The sequence below is a fragment of the Siniperca chuatsi genome, linkage group LG15, assembly GCF_020085105.1.
Source record: "Siniperca chuatsi isolate FFG_IHB_CAS linkage group LG15, ASM2008510v1, whole genome shotgun sequence".
Lineage (NCBI taxonomy): Eukaryota > Metazoa > Chordata > Actinopteri > Centrarchiformes > Sinipercidae > Siniperca > Siniperca chuatsi.
Genome location: NC_058056.1, coordinates 2,467,299 through 2,489,807, shown reverse-complemented (window position 1 = coordinate 2,489,807; position 22,509 = coordinate 2,467,299). Strand labels below are relative to the sequence as shown.

The following is a 22,509-nucleotide window of genomic DNA, read 5'->3' as shown; positions in this document are numbered from 1 at the left end:
CCTCCACAGGTAGAACTTCTTGAAGCAGCTCTTGAACATAATACTATCGTCTGCTTAAATACTGGCTCAGGGAAGACCTTTATTGCAGTACTTCTAACAAAAGAGCTCTCCCACCAAATCCGTGGACATTACCAAGAAAATGCGAAGAGGACAGTATTTCTGGTGAACACAGGTACCTTCAATACACAATGCCTGTTATTCACTTCTCAATACTCAAGTTACACCCAACTCATTGTTCATTTAAATTCAAATGCATGTAGTGATTTAACTTTTTTTCAAAGTAGTTTACTCTATCTCTGGTCTACATTGTCCAGCTTTGTGTGTAGTTCAGCAAGCAGCTGCAGTCAGGACTCACTCTGACCTCCAGGTGGGAGAGTACACAGATTTGGAGGAGACCTCAGCATGGACTGACCAAAAGTGGAATCAAGAGATAACCGAGAATCAGGTGTGCCGATCATTCTCATTGCCTTGTACAATATATGTCTTAATAAGTAACACTAGCGTCATACTACTTCCATACTTACATGTTGTGACATTCTTGACTTTTGTCAGGTTTAAGAATAGGCCTAGGTGGTTCTGTAAAACAGGTGGCTTTTTCACTAATACAGTGAACAAGGAATTATAAGAAAAAATACATCATTAATGGCCTCCAGCCAATTACAGCACAGCCAAGTGTACCATGAAGAAGCAGCCACCACAGAGCGTGCGTTATCCAACTGTCCTGCTAAGTTCCTAAAATACCTCTCAGTCTCATGTGTTATGGTAAACACTTTACTTTTAATGTCACATGATCAACATCTTTGATGTGGTAAAAGTCCCAGATTTTACTCTATCAAAGAAAAAGTATGTGTAATCCTAGTTTACTAATAAAATACCAGTGCACCACAGAGCAGAAGTGGCCTTCACACTGGACTGCCTGTCTGTATGGATTTGGAGTTGTATGGCTGACCCCACAAGCCTTCAGGTCAGGAGAAGAGGGCATCTTAAACCAAAGTGGACTGTAAAGAGAGCACTGCACAGTGGTGTGTGTTTGTGTTACACTTGATTCTGCACATTTTCCATGACCCTTCTAGTTATTTGCATTACAGTTGTGTTGTATGTAAATTTAAGACGACTAGTTTGGAAAACCTTGTTGCTTTGCTGTCCTATGCTGTTCTATTGACAATGACTCATCAAACGAAGCACAAGGCGTTGAGTGATAACGTGATGTTTGACTAAAGACTGATGTTCAAATTCTTGACTTTTAGCGGGCAGCGCTTGTTATTTGCACCTTCAATTACAGTGTTATTCTATAGTCAGACTAAATCACACTGGTCACTGTTGACAGTAATATTCTCTTCTCTCCTGTCATTCTCAACTTTCTCGCATACAGGTGCTGGTCATGACTTGCCACATATTCCTACATGTTCTGAGGAATAAAATCTTACAGTTGTCTAAAATCAACTTGGTGGTTTTTGATGATTGTCACCTGGCCATCACAGACCACCCCTACTGTGAGATAATGAAGGTGAGATTGTGGTTGCAAAGTAAAATTCATGTTTTTTGCAGGACTGGCAAGCATTTGTCCAAGGGAATTGTGAATGACCTGGCTCTCCTCTCTGTCTCTGCAGCTGTTTGAGGGCTGCTCATGCAGTCCTCGTATCCTGGGTCTCACAGCTTCCATTCTGAATGGAAAGTGTGACCCGTCAGAACTGGAGCAGAAGATCCAGAATCTGGAGAGAATCCTGAAGAGCAACGCTGAAACTGCCACTGACCTTGTGGTCCTGGACAGGTACTAAAAGCCATTATATATGACCTATATCAGGGGTGAACAACTATATCAATGGCTAAATGTGTTTTGTTAGTTACCACAAAACATTGCAACCAATGATTTCACTGATTACAGTTAATTCAAACAGAAGGAAAAACCAGTTTGTAAAATGACTTGATGAATGAAAATCAATGACAGCAATAGAGTGGCAAGCCAGTAACAATGACTCATAGGTGTGTGCTGAAGTCTAACCTGTGCACTGTATTATATTTCAGATACGCCTCTCAGCCAAGAGAAGTGGTGCTGGACTGTGGCCCCTACTTGGATAAGAGTGGCCTCTCCTCTCGTCTGCAGGTGGAGCTAGATGAAGCTCTCCACTTCCTGAATGACTGCAACATATCTGTTGCCAGAGATGACCGTGATCCCACATTCATCTCCAAACAGGTCAGAGAGAAGTTACTAACCCACAGAGAATTATCAAAATTCTGCAGTGCCCCTCAGTTCTACGGAATTTGTTAGCTGGTTTTAGCTTGTTTTAGTTTTTCTAGCCTGTAACCTCTGCTCTCATTGCCCTTATTTCTGGCAGCAGCAGGCAGCTGTTTTCAGTGAAATACCTCTGATAAACCTAATACTCACACTGTCTCTGTCCTATCCAGGTCCTGAGTGACTGCCGGGCCGTGCTGCAGGTGCTGGGACCCTGGTGTGCAGATAAGGTGGCAGGCATCATGGTGCGGGAGCTCCAGAAGTACATCAAACACGAGCAGGAGGAGCTCAACCGCAAGTTTCTGCTATTTACTGACACAATCCTACGCAAAGTACATGCCCTCTGCGAGGAGCACTTCTCCCCCGCTTCATTGGACCTCAAGTTCGTCACCCCCAAGGTCCTCCGGCTGCTCGAGATCCTGCACGAATACAAGCCCTTCGAGCGGCAGCAGTTTGAAAGCGTGGAGTGGTACAACAACCGCAACCAGGACAACTATGTGTCCTGGAGCGACTCTGAGGATGAAGACGAGGATGAGGAGGTGGAGGCCAAAGAGAGGCCTGAAGCCAACTTTCCCTCACCATTCACCAACATCCTGTGTGGGATCATCTTTGTGGAGAGACGTTACACAGCTGTTGTCCTCAATCGGTAGGGCTCTGTCATCTTCATGGCTGTTTGTGACAGAGTTATGAAAACTGAAAATAATCCAGATTTTCTATTTACTATACTTTCATACTGTGAAAGAATTTTCCTTAGAGGCCTCATGTGATGTGATGTGGGTAACAGGTGAAAGGCAGTTCACTACAGATGTCACATCTGGGTCACTTGCAACCCTAGAAATAGAGTTGACCCTCATGTCCCTAGCAATAGTTCACCACACTGTCTCTTCCCGTCTGAGCTGGACAACAGCTGGGTAGGCAGATAGAGCCGTTACCAAGACAACTCCAAAGCCAGAGATTGCACTCTGTATCTTCGACATAGAAAGAGATGCAGACTGATTCCCCCATAGAATCTACCACGTTTGACCAAATTTCAACGTGACTTGAGGTAAGATTTACAGTTCACTATCTAATAAGAAGAGTACACCTATGTAGGCCAGAAAAGCATAACCTCGTAGGAAGAACACCATAGACTCCATCATGATAGTAAGTGGATAAATATCGTGCACCAGGTAGAGACCTTCAGACTTGGTTTTGGCACTACACTGTGTGTTTCATCTTGTACTGCTGTTATCATTGTCTCCTCGGCCGAGCTTCATTAAACATTCTGTGTAAGACATCCTGAGTTTCCTTAAACCTTCTTTATCATCAGAGTTGACTAGCTTACAAGAATTTCCTTCACAAATGGCGTCACGAACAGGATTTCAATAAAGCAAGAACTGGTAAGTGCAAATTGTCTTTAATTTCGCCTTATCATGTTTGCATTTGACAAGATCATAAAAGAAAACTAATTTCTACAATTCGGCTGTGAACATCTTGGGCCTGTTAAAGGCTAGGGTTTAGTGTCTGGGGACGAAAGTCCTGGCTGATCGCTCTGACAGCGTTGCTTGTACGAATGTATCATACAAACCCCTCAGTAGATGGTCAAATATAAATTGATAAGTTTAAAATAAAAGATCAAGTGAGCGCAATGAGGTCTAATGCGATGAGCTTTGATGAATAAAATATATAAGTACGAAGTTCAGCGGTTGGTTTGTAAATTTAAGACAGGAAAACTGTGGTGTGTGTTCCTGACCCCACAGTGCCACTTTGGTGGATAACTCCAGGGCAGCTTCTGGTTGTGCCCGACACAGATAAGACCCATCGTGAGGTTAATTCCTTGGGAAGACATTCTGTGGTAGGCCACATTAAGGGCTTATTTTGGTTAAACCAGACCGGTGGTGAGTCTGTGTCCTTTGGGAGGGCAGGCTCTGTTTGCTTCTGGCTTCAAAGACCTGGAAATCAATTTTGAGTTTTGACTTAAGTTGTCAAATTGCCAACGCTGACGTAGGATAAGATAATAAGAAGAGATGGAAAATTTGGATGCTGCTGCTGTGTTTATTAAATGTGCATGTGTGTGTTTAATGCTTCAAGGTGCATGCTGTAAAGATGGGTAATAATCAATCCACAGCAGAGGTTAAAAATAAAAATTCACTTACATCACCAAAAGTAAAAATGTAAAACCAAAATCAGTCAGGGCAACAAAATCACAATATCATTTAATCTCTTTTGAATGTAACGCAATGTTCTCTCCACATATACCAGCTGGAATTATAGGAAGACAGAAGGGTTGGAATTATGTGTACAAACTGAATGGCTGTGTACAGCATCATTTGATAAAAGTAAATTGCGACTGGCTGAGGTAAATACTGATCCCAGTAAAGGAAATCCAGCTTGGGATTTCAGATACATGAAAGAATGTATGGCTATGTGATCAGCAGTGGCTATCAGCATTGTGGTGTGAGCATGGATGACGAACGCTGTGAGTGGAATGTCTAAGGAATTGAGAAGTGTTATAGAACAATGCGCCAAATATGTTGCAGGATGTCACATGCCATTGTTGGAGACTGTATTACAGAAATTACACAGAATAAGCAACGTCACCCTAATGATATCGAGGCATGTGCTAAATCAATGATGTATGGGTGGGCAAAGCGCCAAGGCAAAACTCTGTCCCCAGAATGTCTGATGACAATGTTAGCTGAAGTTGGTCTGTCACTCCCAGAGCAATTAATAAGCAAACATGCTCTTCCACTCTATCTGAAGACAAACATTCAGTACGAATAAGAGCGTTAGAGAGATTAAGGCTGGAAGAGGAAAGTGTAGAGGCCGCAGGCAGTAAAGATTCTTCAGATTTAGCAGCACAGGCAGGGAAACCCAAAGGGGAGGAGCTTCACACTAAACTCTCAGAGAGTGCTTCTGCACCACTCCAATAGCTATAAATGTCAAGCACAAACACAGCTAGTACATCTGCAGAGTAGGGCCAGCTAAAACTACTAAAGCACTTCACGCAGACAAAATAAACATGGTCCATGGACTGGTGAGAGGCTTTCTAGGCATCCCTCTCCCACTGTCCCTCCAGCTGAAGGCACTAGATCCATGACACAAAATACCTCTGCTCTCAAAATAATGATTGGAGACATCCCTGTATGTAAGTTCTGGACTCCATCTGAAATTATAGATGTGACTAGAAAGGCACCTAATCCCATAAACTGCCAAGATGAATATCTGATCTGGCTTACACAGGTGTGTACTGTTTACAACTGTCTGCTGTCTCTGTGCAAAGACAAATTTACTTTCCCTGAGACTGAAGAAGGTGGTCAGTGGCCTTCAACTAAAACTTTAACTCAGTGGTTAAACAATGACGCAAAACAAGCCATTAAAAAATGTGCTTGCAGCCGTAATGGTTTTTCAAAAGTTGTTCACTATGTGTACAGGACAGTAAAGAGCCCTTGCCTTAATTTATTCAGCGGTTTATTTCGGTGTGACAGTAATGCGGGAATAAAACGAGGATAATAAGGTCTTTGCTGAGACTTTTCTGCAAAACTTGAGACCATATATTGCCACATCTTACAAACTGTCAGATTGGCGTGATCTAGACTGGAAAACAACAATAAATAAAAAATATAGCTGCAAGCGGCAATGAGCGGGATCCAAGCAGATCGTTACAATTAGAACATTTGTTCTTATTTAAAAAATTGATTGGCTCTTATAATTGAAACAGACTTTATTTAACAACTTAACATTAGTGACGTCTGTAGATGAATATGAGTGAAGTCTGTAGATGAACATGAGTGAAGTCTGTAGATGATTATGACAAGGTTTCGAAAATAGGATTTTGTGAAAATAGAGAAAAACATTGGAAAATTTGACATTTTTAGAGGAAAAGACCAGTGGAGCAAAGATGCATATGACTTGAGAGATTAAAATGATGAAATCATTTTGACTGTAGGCCAAGCCATTTTCGAGAAAACTGTGCAAACGTAAACTTGATTATTACAACACCTCAAGGTCAATGAGTGTCATTTTACGTACCAGAGTAGTGGGTGGAATTGGCAACCCACCTACCAATTTTTGTGTTTTTAGGTCTTATGGTTACAGTACACTTTTTTATTTATATATATATATATATATATATAAAATATAAATCTTAATTGATTTTGCATATTTTGAAAAATAGAGGGACTGACTACTGAATTGACCATAAGTTGCAGTGAGACAAACTTTTGTCACAATTAAGTGGATGTGCTGAAAAAATTTCAGCTCTGTAGGACATATGGGTGTTTTATTTTGATTTCTTGAAGTTTGGAATGTGAAATATCTAGAAATGTACATTTGTTGTAATAGGTCACACCCACTTTAAGCAATCATTACCAAATTTTAAGCATCGGCTCAGTCATGACCCTAGATCGTGCAACCTGAATTTCGTATGAATCGATATAGCCAATTCCGAGATATTAACTTTTCACATTTGTGGCGCCCCCTAGAGGTGCAGCGCAGTGTGCTTTAAGATGTAAGCTAAGTTAAAACCGTAACACTTTATAATAACCATCAATAAATGGTAATAGTTGATAGTTGATAATTATTTAAGCTTTAGTTAATAGTTATTTTACTGTTAACAATGAAATGATAATTAATACTGTTTACTAATTATTAGTAATGCTATAATTTATGTTTTTGTATCATTAGTTTGTGTAACAAAATAATTAGTTTATAAATTTTAGATTGTGTCAGCTGATAAGAGACAATAACAACTACATTCTTATTACATTAGTAACTATTAACAGTTTATTGTTGCACACAGTATAACATTTTATAATAATTAATTGTTAATGATTACCAAATGATTTTTAAACCTTTAAGAAATTGTTTGTAAAACATCTACAAACATCTGGATGGCTATTATAAAGTTACAACTGATGTTTTATAAAACCTTACAATTGCTTAATAAATGGCTTATATAGCATATATAAACATTTGAATGGCTATTATAAAGTTGCAACTGATAATTACAATAGTTACACTTTATTTGAAGGGGTGTGCAAAAGACTGGCATGACAGTCATAATAAGTCTGAAAGCGACAGCACAGAACGACGGTACACAGCAGTATCAGATAGACATCTAGAGTAGGAGTTTTTGCTTAATGGCGTGTAGTCCAGTAATAGCAGTTCAAAAGTTATTAAATAATGGTCCGATAATGAAGGATTCTGTGGAAAGACTTAAATGTTCAATTTCAATGCCATATACCAGAACAAGGTCGAGGGTGTGGATAAAACTGTGAATGGGTTTATGTACACTCTGAAAAAAGCCAATCGAATCTAATGAGATAAACGTAGTACTAAGGCTATCATTTTCAACGTCCACATGAATATTGAAATCACCTACAATAATTACTTTATCTGTTTTAAGTACTAAATTTAATAAAAACTCTGAGAATTCAGATAAAAATTCAGAATAAGCACCAGGAGCGCGGTAGACTATAACAAATAGAATTGGCTGTCGTGTTTCCCAGGTCGGGTGTGAAAGACTATAGACTAATGTAATCAGAATGCAATTATCATCTCTTATCAGCTATGACAATATATAATTTATAAACGAATTATTTTACATTACAGAAACTAATGATAAAATAACGTACATTATAATGTTACTAATAATTAGTAAACATTATCATTTCATTGTTAACAGTGAGATAACTAAAGTTTAATTAACTATCAATTTAGCATTTAATAATGATGGTTATTGTAAAGTGTTACCATTAAAACTTCTGAACATGTGTCTCAAATTTCAGGTAGATATCTCAATGCCTTCATGAGTTATTGCAACTTCTTGAAAATTAGCTATTTTGATAAGTATTGATTTGCTTGTAAAATTGAAACAGATTGGCATATCGAATTCTGAACAATTGGCCCAACAGTTTCTGACGAGTTCGCAAAAAGAGGAGTTTGAGAAAATTGAGGAAAAAGTTGCAAAATTTGACAATTTGACAAAAGCAGAAGACAATTAGAACAAAGATGCAGAACTATTGACAGGTTAAAATTATGAAAGAATTTAGACTCTTAAGCCAAGCCGTTTTCGAGATAATTGCAAAAACGTAAACTTGATTGCTATAGCGCCATCTCGAGGTCAATGACTGTCATTTTATTTGCCTGATTAGTGGGTGGAATTTGCAACCCACCAGCCAATTGAGTTTTCATCTTATGGTTTTTGTTGCATGAACACTTTTTTAGCGGAGAAGAAGAAGAACAAAAACAATAGGGGTCCAAACAGCGACACAGGAATCAGGTTTTCTGTCAAAACAATTCTCCTGCAGGCGCTGGTGCGACAGGTCAACAACCATAACAGTCATCCAATAGGAGGACAGCTGGGATAGTAACAATAATGATAGACGGAAAAAAGGGCCCTGTCGCAGATGTGGCAGACTAGGTCATTGGGCAAGAGACTGTAGCGCCCTGGCAGATTTCACAACTCCTATCATAGTCACGCAAGATGTGACTGTCATCAGGTCCCAGCAGGCCCACCTCAACTAGCTCTTGAGGGGACATAAACAAATTATAATCATCCCTAGGGAGTCCATGGAGAGAAAGGATAAGATAATAAATCCCTAATACAAGCAACAACAACAATTCGGCTTTCTACATGCCCTACTGAAGATCCAACTTTGCCAGTTGAAGTTAATGAAACTACTGTTGATATTTTGGTAGATAGTGGTGCTACTCTCGCTGCGGTAAAAGCAGCTGTGTGTGTGTGTGTGTACACCAACATCTCATTTTGTCACCACTGTAGGAGTTGACTATAGGAATAGTTGACTAAACTGGTAGTCGATGAGTCTTAGTCGATCACAATCTTAGTCGACCACATTTTCATTAGTCAGGTAGTCGCAGAAAAAAAAAAATCAACAACCCTCAAACTCCATTTGGGGGCTGTGCCTTGTCACTGGCATGAAACTATCAGGGAATTGTTGCAATAAGGACAGTTTCTTGTAACACAGGAACTTACCCGTGTACTGCTGATAACTGTACTAGCTGCCATTAGCTAGTTACCTAACTTAGCTGACTCTACCTGGACTGGGAGCTCAGAGTACCAGTGTTGGTGTTTGTTTACGCCGCTAGTACAGGAGCTTTGGACTGCCGGGAGGAGGAGGTTTTCAGGCCTGGGCCGGCCTTCGAGTCAGATGGAGGTCAGTTTGATGACAGGATATACAGTACCGAGGCTCCGACAAGGACTCTGACTCCGGGGACAAGGGAGACGACTCCGGGGACAGGATAGGCATGAAGTGGCACAGGAGCGAATTGGTAGCGAGTTAATTTGTAAGTAACGTTATATATCATCCATCATATTGATAAGTCTGCAAGTATTTGTTTTTGTGAAGTTGGAAGTTATTTATTCCCGTTTTTTGAATAACGAGACTTGTGTGATATACTGTGTTGAAATAAATTAACAAAATGTTCATTCGCCTTGCTGGTTGTTCTGACACATTCAGAATCATTACCGCTTTTGCCATTAGCAACAGGCAGCTCGCTTCGTGTCCCTTGTAAACTGTATATTTTAAATTGTTTGTTTGTTTCTAACCATCCCTGATGGCAGGGCCGTACAGGCAGTTTCAATTTCTAGAATCCACTGTTGACTATTTGTATTGCTGGACTTTGCCAGATTTTAACATGTTACAAACCTTCACTGTACCAAACATTCAAAACATTGCGAAAACATCACCAGCCTGTGCATCATTGCTGTCTGCTATGAGGCCTGTCTTACGTTGTCACTGTACAGCAGCATTTAATCCTTCAGAAGAAAACAAACAATTGGCTGATGTGTTGTTGAATACACATGACAAATTAAAGTGTGAGCAGTTATTTTGGGGGGGTCCCCAAGGGTGTGCTTTACCAATTAAATTATCTAACACACCGAGTGAATTGTTTACCGGTCATAATTCTTTTCCACATGTCACACCAGGCTGTGAACCAAAACAAGTTGGAGATATGGTGCCTCGCTGCCAGTCCTTGAGGGAAGCTGCAGCCGGCTCTCAAGCACAAACAATAACAAGCCTAGGTGATGAACTGTACATGATACAGCTAAGTGAACACATCTCATTGCCACAAAGTACATTTGTTTTTCAACAGCCACCACTTGCAGTGCAATATGGACCCCCTTCAGACTTGTCTGAAGTCCCAGCCATTTTATGGGCTAAGCATAAAAATCATGTGAGTCTTGTAAATTCTGCTCCACCTCACAGAGTGACACTCAAAGCTAATGCTAAGCTGCCAATGATTAAACAGTTCCATTTGCCTCAAAAAGCTATTACTGGAATCGATGGTGTAATTCAGTCCCTACTTGATCAAGGTGTGCTGATAAAAGCCGCCAGCCCACGCAACACTCCTATTTTGCCAATTCTAAAACCAAACTGCCCAGCTCAATCGAGCTACTCTTCTCCCCTTGATAGACATTGATGATGAGCACGACTGTATTGCTGCTATTGAAATGACCTCATCTCCAAGGACAGACTCGTTGCAGACGCCAAAACCAAATTCTGATTTGATTCTCTACACACATGGTTCCGCTTGTAGACAATCTGACAGCAAACACCTCGTTGGGAAGTGCTAGAAGCCCGAGCATTACTTAATGGTATTTCAGATTATGCCACAATCTATACTGACTCCAGGTATTCTTTCGGAGTGGTTCACGACTTTGGGCAACTTTGGAAACTATGAGAGTTTTATAACATCCTCTTGAAAAGAGGTTTTCTCCCATCTCAACTTCTGCGGTGCGCACTTAGGGATCTGATCCTGTTAAACAGGATAAAATCCGCAGTCTGACACTGCAGCCAAACAGGCTGCCATTTCCTCTCTCTCCATGGTGCAATAATGTACCTCCACACAACCAGCAATCCAATTTCTGTACCTTACTTTAATGATGTCGCTGAAATGCAAAATTACGCTGATGATAGAGAGAAACATATTTGGTTGCGCAAAGGTTGTAAACTTGATTAACTTGAGTCTGGCTTGTGGCTCCACCCCGATGGTTGGCCTGTTTGTCCTTATTCTCTCCACCATGTGTAGGCCCATGGGCCTAGGCATGTGGGAAAAGAGGGGATAAATGACATAATTCACTCACTATAGTTTGCACCAGGCATCACACAAATATCACACAAACTTGTGAAAAGATGCATGACATGTCAGCAGACCAGGAGAAAGGACTGTTGAATAAAACATGACCATTTGCAACCACCATCGTGTCCTTTGTAAATATGCAAATAGATTTTGTACATGCCAAGTTGTTGCTTTATTGAGATCCTGTTCGTGACGCCATTTGTGAAGGAAATTCTTGTGAGCTAGTCAACTCTGATGATGAAGAAGGTTTCAGGAAACTCAGGATGTCTAACCGTCCAACCAACCAATATAGCTTTTAAAAACCAAGTGGGAATGCTGTCTGAAGGGCAGGTGGATGATTTTGAAAGTGCAACAGTGCGTTCCAGGGTTGACAGAGAGATTTCATTGAAGTGTGTTAATGTTTAAGGTACACAGGAGTCATCATGCTCTCTGAGATCAGTGTAAAATACTGCAGAATCTCCACTATTTTATAATAAAAAGTAATAAAGAAGTTCCTCACATCTCTCTGGAGTGAAATCAACTGGCTGGCTAGGCAAAGCTAGGGACCAATGATAGAATTTATAGTTTTAAAAAGGATTCTGGGATTGTGACCCTGTCTAGTGATCATGTCTGAAAAATAGATGTTTCTTGCTTTGATTTTCGGTTGATATGTGGACATTAGGTTTTTTAGAGAAGCAAGGGAGGCACTGTGTTTATCCTTTTTTCACTTTCACTCTGCCTTCCTGCATTGTTTCTTTAAGTTCCTTAATTCTTCATTTAACCATGGCAGAGAAGGTTTCAGCTTTTTAAAAATGACTGGAGCTACAGAATCTAGAATGTTTGTGCAAGGGCTGTTAAAAACACTGACAAGCTCCTTTACGGAGAGGCCATGTTGTTCACTGGTATTAAAAAATGTGTTGGAGGTAGTAAAAGCTTGACAGAAGCGAGGAACAGACTGTGAATTCAGGGGGCGGGATCGAATCAGTGTGGTGGGTTTGGGGTCAGGAGAAAGGAGTGGAACCTAGAAGAGCACTGCCTTATGATCAGAGACTGCAAAATCAATCAAATTCACATCATCCACACAGAAACCATGAGAGAGCACAAGGTCAAGCGTGTGCCCTTTGTCATAGATGGACTGCTTCACATATTGAGTCAAATTAAAACAATCTAGAAGTTTGATAAAATCAGAAGTAAACGAGGAGGAAGAAGGGCAACAAACATGTATCTTAAAATCACTGATAATAAAAACTGTCATATTGTAGAATAATGACTGACAAAAGGTCTTCAAATTCCTGAATAAAACCGGAAGTACATTTAGGGGACGGTGGATTAAAACACATAAAATTTGCAGTTTATTCTTTATTAAGACTCTCAAAGGTGTAGAAGCAACTAAGCGAGACTGGGGAACAACTAAAATCAGTTCTGTGTATTACTGCAAGGCCGCCCCCTCGGCTTGTTAATATTACTGGTCATGATAAAATCCTGGTAGATGAAAGACTTATTGGTAAGGGACCTTGCATTAAGTAAACAGAATTGAGCTGATTCAACAGCATGGATGAAGAAGTGATGAGATTGTTTGTGTAGACTGCAAGTAGATTTTGCTGTTACACACTGCCTTTCTGTAATCTTAACAAGAATGAATGAATTAATGAGGGAAACAGAAACAAAACCAGAACTAGCAGGACCCACACTCTCTGGGACAGGACTATTAAATACAGAGCCAGGCTGGGGAAACCATCAATCAAGGTTAATCAGAATCAGAAATACTTTTTTGATCCCTGTGGGGAAACTCTTTTGTTACAGCAGCTCACTATCACATCAATGCACACAGGAATAGAAGTACTAAGCAAGAAATATAATACACTATAATACAGGTAAAAGCAATAAAGTTAAAAATTACAAATCAGTAATTAAGTTTTTCTGTTCTTTTCCAGTTAGAATGCAACTCATCATATTTAAATAGGTCCCGCTCTGTCCAGAAGGAATCAAAATGACTAATTAAACCAAGTCTAGTGGCAGTAGTAAAATTTTGCATCCACAGGTGCAGACTAAAAAAGACAGCTAAAACGTTCACAGCTCTTGGTCATAGTGCCAGTGGGACCGAACAGGACACATTCCTACCCAGGCTTTAAACTGTGGAGGCTAGAGACTCAAGTTCATAAGGCAGTTTAATGGACTGCCGGACATGACGTCATCGGTGCCAGTGTGGACAGAGGGATGGATGTCAAGGAGAGATGGAATTAGTTCAGTGAAATCAGCTGTCTTGCCTCCTGAGAGACAGTATGTAATTGCACCAGGAAGTTTTACGAACCTGATTATAGAGTCTCCAACAATTAAAATCTCAGGTCGCTGAGTTACAGGGTTTCCTTGTAAATTGAAAGCTTTGATCTGAGTTTATGGCCGATTGTTAACGAGCAGGCTGAGTGCAGGTAAGCTGAGTGATTGACCACCTGAACTGATGCCTGCTTGGGGGGAGGCACTGAGATAGTAGCAGCTGGCTGTGGTGAAGGAGAAGAAGTCACTAGAGCTGACATCTTGTGGAACCGGTTGTCAGCCCGACGAGGTGAAGCTGGCGGGTGTGGGGCGCTTTCTGTTTCTGGTGGCAGTGAGTGGGATGTCATCACTGCCAATACCAAACGGTTCATAGAGGGGAAGAGAGAGTCTTTTTCGACTAATTAACTAGAGACGCCCAGGAAGGGGCCAGCCTGGTCCACTTACTATCCTGATAGAGACTATGGTGTTCTTCCTACAAGGTTATGCTTTTCTGGCCTACATATGTGACCTCTTCTTATTGGATGGTGAACTATAAATTTTACCTCAAGTCACATTGGAATTAGGTCAAACGTGGTACAATCTATGGCTTTGGAGTTGTCTTGGTAACGGCTCTATCTGCCTGCCCAGCTGTCGTCCAGCTCAGACGGGAGGAGACAGTAGAGTGAACTATTGCTAGGGACATGAGGGTCAACTCTATTTCTAGGGTTGCAAGTGACCCAGATGTGACATCTGTAGGGAACTGCCTTTCACCTGTTACCCACATCACCAACGCATACATGCTTGTTGGCAGACTTTAATATGTAGTAAATGGCTCTTCTCTGTTACTAGAACTAGAACCTTGACCATGTTGAATACACTGTTTATAACAAAGAACTCTGGGGTCCCCTGTGAAGCTACATGCAGAATAATTCGCTTTCTTTGTTTGTGCCACTGCAGCTGAGAGAAACTGTAAAATGTCCTTGATGTGTTATCAGTGACACTAGCTGTCTGTGTATCTTGCTCAGTCTGATCAAAGAGGCGGGAAAGCAGGACCCAGAGCTGGCTTACATCAGCAGCAACTTCATCACCGGCCACAGCATCGGAAAAAACCAGCCACGGAACAAGCAGATGGAGGTGGAGTTCAGGAAACAAGAGGAGGTATACAGACAGAAATCATGTGGATATGTTAGACACTGAATAGCTAGATACACAGGCCTCTTGTTGTATTGTCATTCAAGCAGCTTCACTGTGCTAGATTAGTTATTTTTCTGAGTGTCAGTTGACCTTTTTTACTCTGTTGTTTTAACTTAAGTCAAAGTCAATGTGTCTTGGGTTTTGGAAGTGATTTGAACAATTTTGCAAGTTGAAGAGGAAGCAGGAAAAAAACACAGGGCTCATAGATGTGCTCCATGTTCTGATTGATAAATTGCTTTCATGTCAGTGTTGTTAACTGTAACTTGGCAGCATGTTGCAGGGCTATGCAGCTGCTTAACCAGAATTTTGTGTATATTGACTGTAAATGTGTATTTTAATTAAATTGTGTCTAAAAATATATTAAATATCGAGATTCTATTTTTCAGCCATACTCTCTGGTTTATCAAGTTTGCTGTATTTAGCTTCAAATGAGTCATGGACTTAACATGCAAATTTATTGTGGGCCTGTATGCGTTTCATGCTTGTCTTTCATTTCCTGTCCCATCAAGGTAGTGAGAATTTTGTAATTATCATGGCAAATAAAATAGTTAGGAAAGTATTTCTCAACATATTATCAAAGCAGTATCAAGACTGTTCTGTTTGGCCCCCCTTTTCTCTCACAGGTTCTCCGCAAATTCCGGGCTCATGAAACTAACCTGCTGATTGCCACCAGCATCGTTGAGGAAGGCGTGGATATTCCAAAGTGTAACCTGGTGGTGCGGTTTGACCTGCCTACAGAGTACAGGTCCTACGTCCAGTCCAAAGGCAGAGCTCGGGCACCTGTCTCCAACTACATCATGCTGGCTGACAGTGAGAGGACCAAAGCCTTCGAGGAAGATCTCACTACCTACAAGGCCATAGAGAAGGTAACCTTTTATCTTTGTCTTGGATTTAGTTAATAGTTGATTATTTGTATAATGTTAGAATTTTTTTTTAAACTGTTAGGTTAAGTTAGTTTCTGATCCTGTCGGATCAAGGAGGTATGTTAGTAGAAATAGTATATAATAGTGGAAAGTGAAGCAGAATGAGGCAGTGATGATGGTCCCATTTTAATTTTGAGCAGATCTTAAGGAACAAGTGCTCCAAGTCAGTGGAGGTGAGTGAGTTTGAAGTGGAGCAGGTGCTGGACGATGACAACATCCTCCCACCCTATGTGCTTCGATCTGAGGATGGAGGTCCCCGGGTAACCATCAACACAGCTATTGGACACATTAACAGGTAGGGTGATGTTTCTGCAAAGTCTTTAATTCATAAAGAAAATAACAAGAACAATCATGAATCAGCTTTAAAATAGCATTTTTTAATGTATTTTATGCTCTGGTACTCAGGTATTGTGCTCGGCTGCCCAGTGACCCATTCACCCACTTAGCACCTAAGTGTAAAACTGTGGAGACGCCGAACGGACGTTTCCAGTCCACACTCTATTTACCTATCAACTCCCCTCTGCGAGTCCCTGTTAAGGTGAGGAAGAACATCTATATTTTAAGAATTTTGGTAATGGTTACACCCTGAAGCAGGTGTGTCCTGAATGTTCATCATTTCCACCCACATTTCAGCACTTACACCTGGGCCACACCGTCTACCTCTACCTGTGCGCGATAGCTAACTCGCTAAACTGCTGCGGCTCGCACACGTGTTGTCCACACACAGCGTTGCTACTGTAGCGCTGCTACTGCGCTGCTACTGCCAGCCCTATTGTTGGGATTTACAGTGTCTAAAGGGGGGCACCCACTTGTGTAGGTGCGATCAATTAATTATGAATTATTATAATTATTATTATTATAATCAGAATTATCAAAGAAAATCATAAATAACTTTAATGAATAAAGTCCTTGGGGGCACCACTCTTCTTAAAGAAGAGAAATGATGAATCAGTTGATTGAGTCTCATAAAATACACTAAACTATGAACTTGGAACTCAGATTAATAATTAAATTAATAACTATAACCAGAATTACCACCAATAGCTAGTAGGTTGAAGGATTTGGAGTTGAATATAGAAAAGGTTGGCTGTGTGTGTGTGCACCAAAAGGAATATGTGTATGTTTCTTTGTTCTGCCTCTGTATGTCTCGCGTGCATGAGCATGAACCCACCTGGTCAGAAACAAAAAAACATGTGAAGCGGAAGCTTTAAAGTTACTCTCTGCCATGTGTGGGTTTCTTTAAGAGCCAAATTAGAGGTGTATGTGTGTGATCTGCTTAGGATAATGGTGCCAAGTTAAAAGGAGTTAGTTAGCATGCAAAGACTGTCTGTGTGGAGCAAAACATAACTAACATCAACTTAGCATGTGGCTACCAAATTAACCTAACAGATAAACATGTCACAACAACAAAACCTCAGAGAAACACATCAGTAATGTCACATGTACAAAAGTTAAACAGCTTAGCTATATACACTGTTGTGTCTATGCTGTACCCAGTTGTTATGTTACCCATCCGTGGGAGGGAAGAGAAGCGGCTTTGGTGCTGCTGTTAGCTGGCTGTCAGTCTGTTGTAGACGAGCCAAGCTAGGAAGAATTGTGGTTCTGTTGTGGAAGCGACTTTTGCTGTGCAGTGTCCGCTTGTAGAGATTGGAGAAAGCTGGTCGCTCCGTCTGTGGTTGTCCTTCAGAGTTAACCGCTTGGCGTTAATTTGCTTTGTGCTCCTGTTAGCATGTGAAGTTAGCTGGCAGGCTTTGTGTGTGGCAGCCATTTGCGCTAAACTTTGTTGCTGAGATCTAACAGGCCTTCGCAGTGCTGCGGTAGATCAGGAGACTTCGGTTCTGCTGTGTGTTTCCTCTATGAGCAGATTACACGGCGAAGCCAGGAGGAGAGAGTTCAGGTGGGTGTCTTCTGGTGAGCAGGCAACACTGAGAGGGAGACAGCCATGGCTGTCTGCCACGGTGAAGGATTTCAGGAGAAAGAGCGAACAAATGATCACTGACTTTTTTAATGACCTGGTGACATCCTGGTCACAGGTCAGATCGGCCAATGCTGCATTCAATGGCTCTCAGGATTGTGGGACAAAAGAGAATGCAGTCTCCTAACAAAAGTTCAGTTAACAATCACACAAATGAATTAATTCAACTGTGGAGTCCCAACACTATTTTTCTACATTGAGTTTGCCTTTGATAATGGCCATCAATAATAGAATGTTTCATTTAATTTCATTAAAAATTTCATTTAATTTAGTTTAGACAGAAAAAGGTTAAGAAGCCTGTGCTCATTTGTAAAAAATAAATAATAATCCCGTGTGTGACATATTCTACAGATATAGACATTGAAACTGTAGTGAAAGGTGTAATGTTGCTGGTATGATATCAATATGACTATCAACAGATCGTTTTCACTGTCTATTTCTGCTGAGAACCGTGTGCATTACACGGGAAAATATAGGCGACATACCGAATCTCTAGATGATGCGCTACGCTGCTCACACAGGCTGTGTGGCTGCTCTAACCTGTTAACATGGCCGCCCAAATGAAAAGTAAGAGGTTCTGCGACACACATGCACTGCTCAGGTAGGCGTGGTGGCCTGGGTGTTAGACTTACTTGATTGATTTTATCAGCGTACACTAATACAGTGTACTTTTTCCAGCCTCCCTTGTGGGATTTAGTAAGAATGAAAAACTTCTCCAGGTTTATTCATTTTATTAATGTGTCACTCTCTTTACAGGGTCCTGCAATGATCTGTGCCAGGCTGGCAGAGAAAGCAGTTGCACTAGTATGCTGTGAGAAACTCCACAAAATAGGTAAAACCAGAATTGAGATTTTGCAGATGCATGATTTGGAAATATATTCACTGTCAGCCTCTAGGGAACTTTTCCCTGCATCTATTTTAGCATCTTGACCCATAGCTTGCTTCCTTCCCACCCAGGTGAGCTGGATGATCATCTGATGCCGGTGGGGAAGGAGACAGTGAAGTATGAGGAGGAGCTGGACCTTCATGATGAGGAGGAGACCAGCGTACCAGGCCGGCCCGGCTCTACTAAGAGGAGGCAGTGCTACCCTAAAGCCGTAAGAAAGTCATTCTGCTAATGTCTTGTCCATTAGAGGTAGAGTTCACTGACTCTCATTTGATGCTGAAGCATCTCGAATTAAAACCAATGTTCATACAATTTATTTCTATAGTTTGTTTCATGGTACAAACTCTGAAATACTTTGGACTGTCAGACTGACCTTTTGGGTGCTGATTTTATGGGAAATGGGCATGTTGTCGCTGATATGCTCATTAAAACAAGTTCACAGCTAGAATTGCTATAGTTTTTTTTAATTGCTAGTTCAAAATGCATCATGTTTAGTATTGCTATAGTGAATCTGATGAACTGGTTGAGCAATTACTCATTTTTAGATACATTTTCAAAATGCAGGAGAAATTGTTTTAATGAGAACTTGGATCATGAATGTCTTAGCAAGCTGTTAAAAGTTTTTTTAAAATTCAGTTGCTCACTGTTGACTTTGCTGGCTATAAAGATAACTGAAGCTGGCAAATTTAGCCAATTTACATCAGTTCCATGAGTTGGCTACTAACTACAGCTTGAACACTCTAGCTGTTGTCCTTTTTAGTAACTTCTCTGCATGCCAGTGTCTATACTATTTATGCTCAGCCAAAGGTGGTTTCCTGAAGTTAGAAACACCACTCTGTATTATTTTTATGTCTGGAAAGATACAGATGATCAATGTGATCACATTATTTTCAAACAGTTAGCAGTGTGAATGTCAGACAGCTGACACAGTGAACAGCATTGAAAATGTCCAAGTAAAATTTTTAAGCACATCGTATCATTGTTTTAAACTGATCGATTCAAAAACTGAATAAGACTTTCAGGAGTCAGGGCTGTGAAGCAGCTCGTCCTGTCAGTTGAAACTAAAGTTAATGTTAGCTCAAGCAGCCACAGTGCAGAGCTGCAGTATCATTAGGAGTCATCAGTCCCATATCAAAACATTCAGATTCAGATGTGACCTACCAGTAGTTTGCCATTATTACCAGAGCTGGCCAACTATGTAGCTGTTATCAATAAATATAATGCCAGTTTGAATGTTACAATATTTTTTTTACAATTATTGAACAGCAATGTCAAGTAGGCACTAATGTAGTATCTCAAGTGTGAGCTTAATTAGTGATTTCTCTGTAGAAAACCAGCTTGAGTTTATCTGTAGGCCATCTTTTCTCCAAATGACTGGTTTGAAAAAAGATAGCTGGAGGTGCTTAACAGCAAGCAATGTATCACTTTCAATTTTTTTTCTTTTTTTAAATAAGTTTGACTTTGCTTTGTACAAACTTGTCTTCCTTTATACTATATAGACAACCAATACAGGCCTGTAGATTAATTTATATTAACATATTTAAACTTTAGATTGTAATCACAATATTGATTACAGAAATCGCAATTAGATAATTTCCTCAAATTGCCCTAGTCACCTTGATGTGTTTACATACATGTTTATCTTTCGTAGCACTCTAAAATGATATAAATGTCAAATTGAAATAATCCAAAAGTTCAGTCTACAGTTATTTGTTTTGCTTTCTATTGTGTCAGAAACAGTAAGCATTTACAATGCTCCTGTAGAATTTTGTAAATCGCCTCTTTTTGTCCTCTCCAGATACCAGAGTGTCTGCGGGACAGTTACGCTGTACCAGAGCAGACTTACTACCTGTATGTGATTGGGATGGTCCTCACCACCCCTCTCCCTGATGAACTAAACTTCCGCAGAAGAAGGCTCTACCCACCGGAGGACACCACCAGGTGCTTCGGCATCCTGACTGCCAAACCCATACCTCGAGTATGTCGCCTTGTTAAAACCTTCCTATATTCTCTCAGACCAGACTAACACTTGGAATCACTTCTTGGAATGTTGTTCTTTTATCACAATAAAGAAATTACTGCAGCACCTTTCTTCTCATCATTGGTTATGGATGGTAACTGACGCTTTCCTTCTGTCCAGATCCCCCATTTCCCGGTGTATACTCGCTCGGGTGAGGTGACCATCTCCATCGAGCTGCAGAAGTCTGGCTTCACACTCACCGCTGCCCAGCTCGACCTCATCACCCGCCTGCACCAGTATATCTTCTCCCATATCCTCCGCCTGGAGAAACCTGCACTGGAGTTCAAGCCCACACTGGCTGACTCGGCTTACTGCGTTCTACCTCTGAATGTTGGTGAGTAGAGTCACTCACGGTTAAGTTTGATGGATTCCTTTTCCAGATGTGTGGAGATGCTTATTAGTTTCCTTCCATTATCCTCTCTCTGCTGCTTCATTGGCGCTTTCAGTTGGGGACTCCAACACACTAGCTATGGACTTTAAGTTCATGGAGGACATTGAGAAGTCTGAGGCCCGCACTGGCATTCCCACCACTCAGTACACCAAGCAGAACCCCTTCACCTTCAAGCTTGAGGACTACCAGGATGCTGTCATCATTCCAAGGTACCATTGCACCATATGAACATACTGGACTGTTACTTTTACTGAGAAGAGAGTCTTTAACAAATACTGTAAGACCGATTTTACTGTATATAAATGCTTCTGATGTATGAGGAACAAATTGACAAAACTGGTTTGAGCCACATAATGACTGTCACACTGCTCCTCTCCCAGGTATCGTAACTTTGACCAGCCTCATCGCTTCTATGTCGCTGATGTGTACACAGACCTGACGCCGCTCAGCAAGTTTCCTTCACCAGAGTATGAGACATTTGCAGAGTACTACAAAACCAAGTACAACCTGGACCTGTCGAACCTGAACCAGCCGCTTCTGGACGTAGACCACACCTCATCCAGGTCAGCAGCATGGGGATCTTGTCATTTTTACAATAGCTGTAAACTGTTGTCCACTTTCTATCAGTGGGTTGTGATGGTTCAACTGATAGGGATTTTCAAAACTCAAGCTTAATTCATTTTACACAGTGTCTTAGTGTAAAAAGGTGTTGTGGAGTACTACTACAGATGTGAAAAAAGTTGTATAAAGCTTTTTGTGTCTCCAGAGGGAGCTGTGTGAAGTCTGGTAAATGTCCTCAATTGATGTTACTCGACATGTCAGCGTCGGCTGAAGACTACAAGTTTGACAATGAGTTAGAAAGAAGTGAGCTTACCAGACCTCTGTAGCCCACTCCTATTTGCTTGAGGTTAGAAGCTCCAGGCTACATCAGCCACTACTAGCATAACACACCAGAATTTTGACAAGGAAGTAGAATGTATAGAATAAAAAAGGCAATATCTCTTGCAGGAAATCTACATGTTTCTGCCTGCATTCTGTACCAATATGTAGTGAATACAAAGCAGCAGCAATTTAATTAACATTGTCCACCATTTAACATGTAGTTAAAACCTTTTACACTATGCCATTTCTCTTGATCAGTCAAGAGATAATGCACAAATTAGCTTTGTGAGGGAATTAACCTGAAATCAGGTACCAAGAGGTAAAACAAGGAACGGATACATGACTGAATGCAAGTTATTGAACACAAAAGAAACGATCTTTATACGTGAAACATTTATTACACACACAGCTAATAACGACTAGACACACACAAGAATGGATAAATGCAGCCATGATTGTTATTAATATAGTGATGAATAATTGATAAATGATAGAAGACCAGTGTACCAGATAAGTGGATAATTTTGGCATTGACCAGTGAAAATCACCCTGGATGAGTCCCATGCGCAGTTCGACCAGTGATTCTTCTGGTGGAGCTCAGGCTTCTTCAGGTATTGTTGGTCCCACAGTGCGACTCGGCTTGAATCGGTTTCTCTTGGAAGGCAGATCACATCTTGTGTACCCACTGG

The 22,509-nt window shown here is 40.8% G+C and overlaps 1 protein-coding gene across 5 annotated transcripts in view; it reads left to right on the top strand.

The window, feature by feature from the left end:
• Positions 1-22,509, top strand: part of dicer1 (dicer 1, ribonuclease type III) — a 75,190-nt gene that overhangs the window by 16,608 nt on the left and 36,073 nt on the right. For 3 of the 5 annotated variants that reach the window (XM_044165781.1, XM_044165780.1, XM_044165783.1), the window contains 16 exons: positions 10-172; positions 315-445; positions 1,373-1,507; positions 1,611-1,771; positions 2,026-2,194; positions 2,407-2,879; positions 14,575-14,707; positions 15,367-15,609; positions 15,807-15,961; positions 16,072-16,204; positions 18,398-18,473; positions 18,599-18,738; positions 20,326-20,505; positions 20,668-20,881; positions 20,994-21,147; positions 21,319-21,501. In XM_044165781.1, the coding sequence (XP_044021716.1) occupies positions 10-172; positions 315-445; positions 1,373-1,507; positions 1,611-1,771; positions 2,026-2,194; positions 2,407-2,879; positions 14,575-14,707; positions 15,367-15,609; positions 15,807-15,961; positions 16,072-16,204; positions 18,398-18,473; positions 18,599-18,738; positions 20,326-20,505; positions 20,668-20,881; positions 20,994-21,147; positions 21,319-21,501 (2,843 nt within the window). Of the gene's footprint in view, positions 1-9; positions 173-314; positions 446-1,372; positions 1,508-1,610; positions 1,772-2,025; positions 2,195-2,406; positions 2,880-14,574; positions 14,708-15,366; positions 15,610-15,806; positions 15,962-16,071; positions 16,205-18,397; positions 18,474-18,598; positions 18,739-20,325; positions 20,506-20,667; positions 20,890-20,993; positions 21,148-21,318; positions 21,502-22,509 lie in introns of those variants that run through there. The other 2 variants (XM_044165782.1, XM_044165784.1) reach the window with 2 other exon arrangements.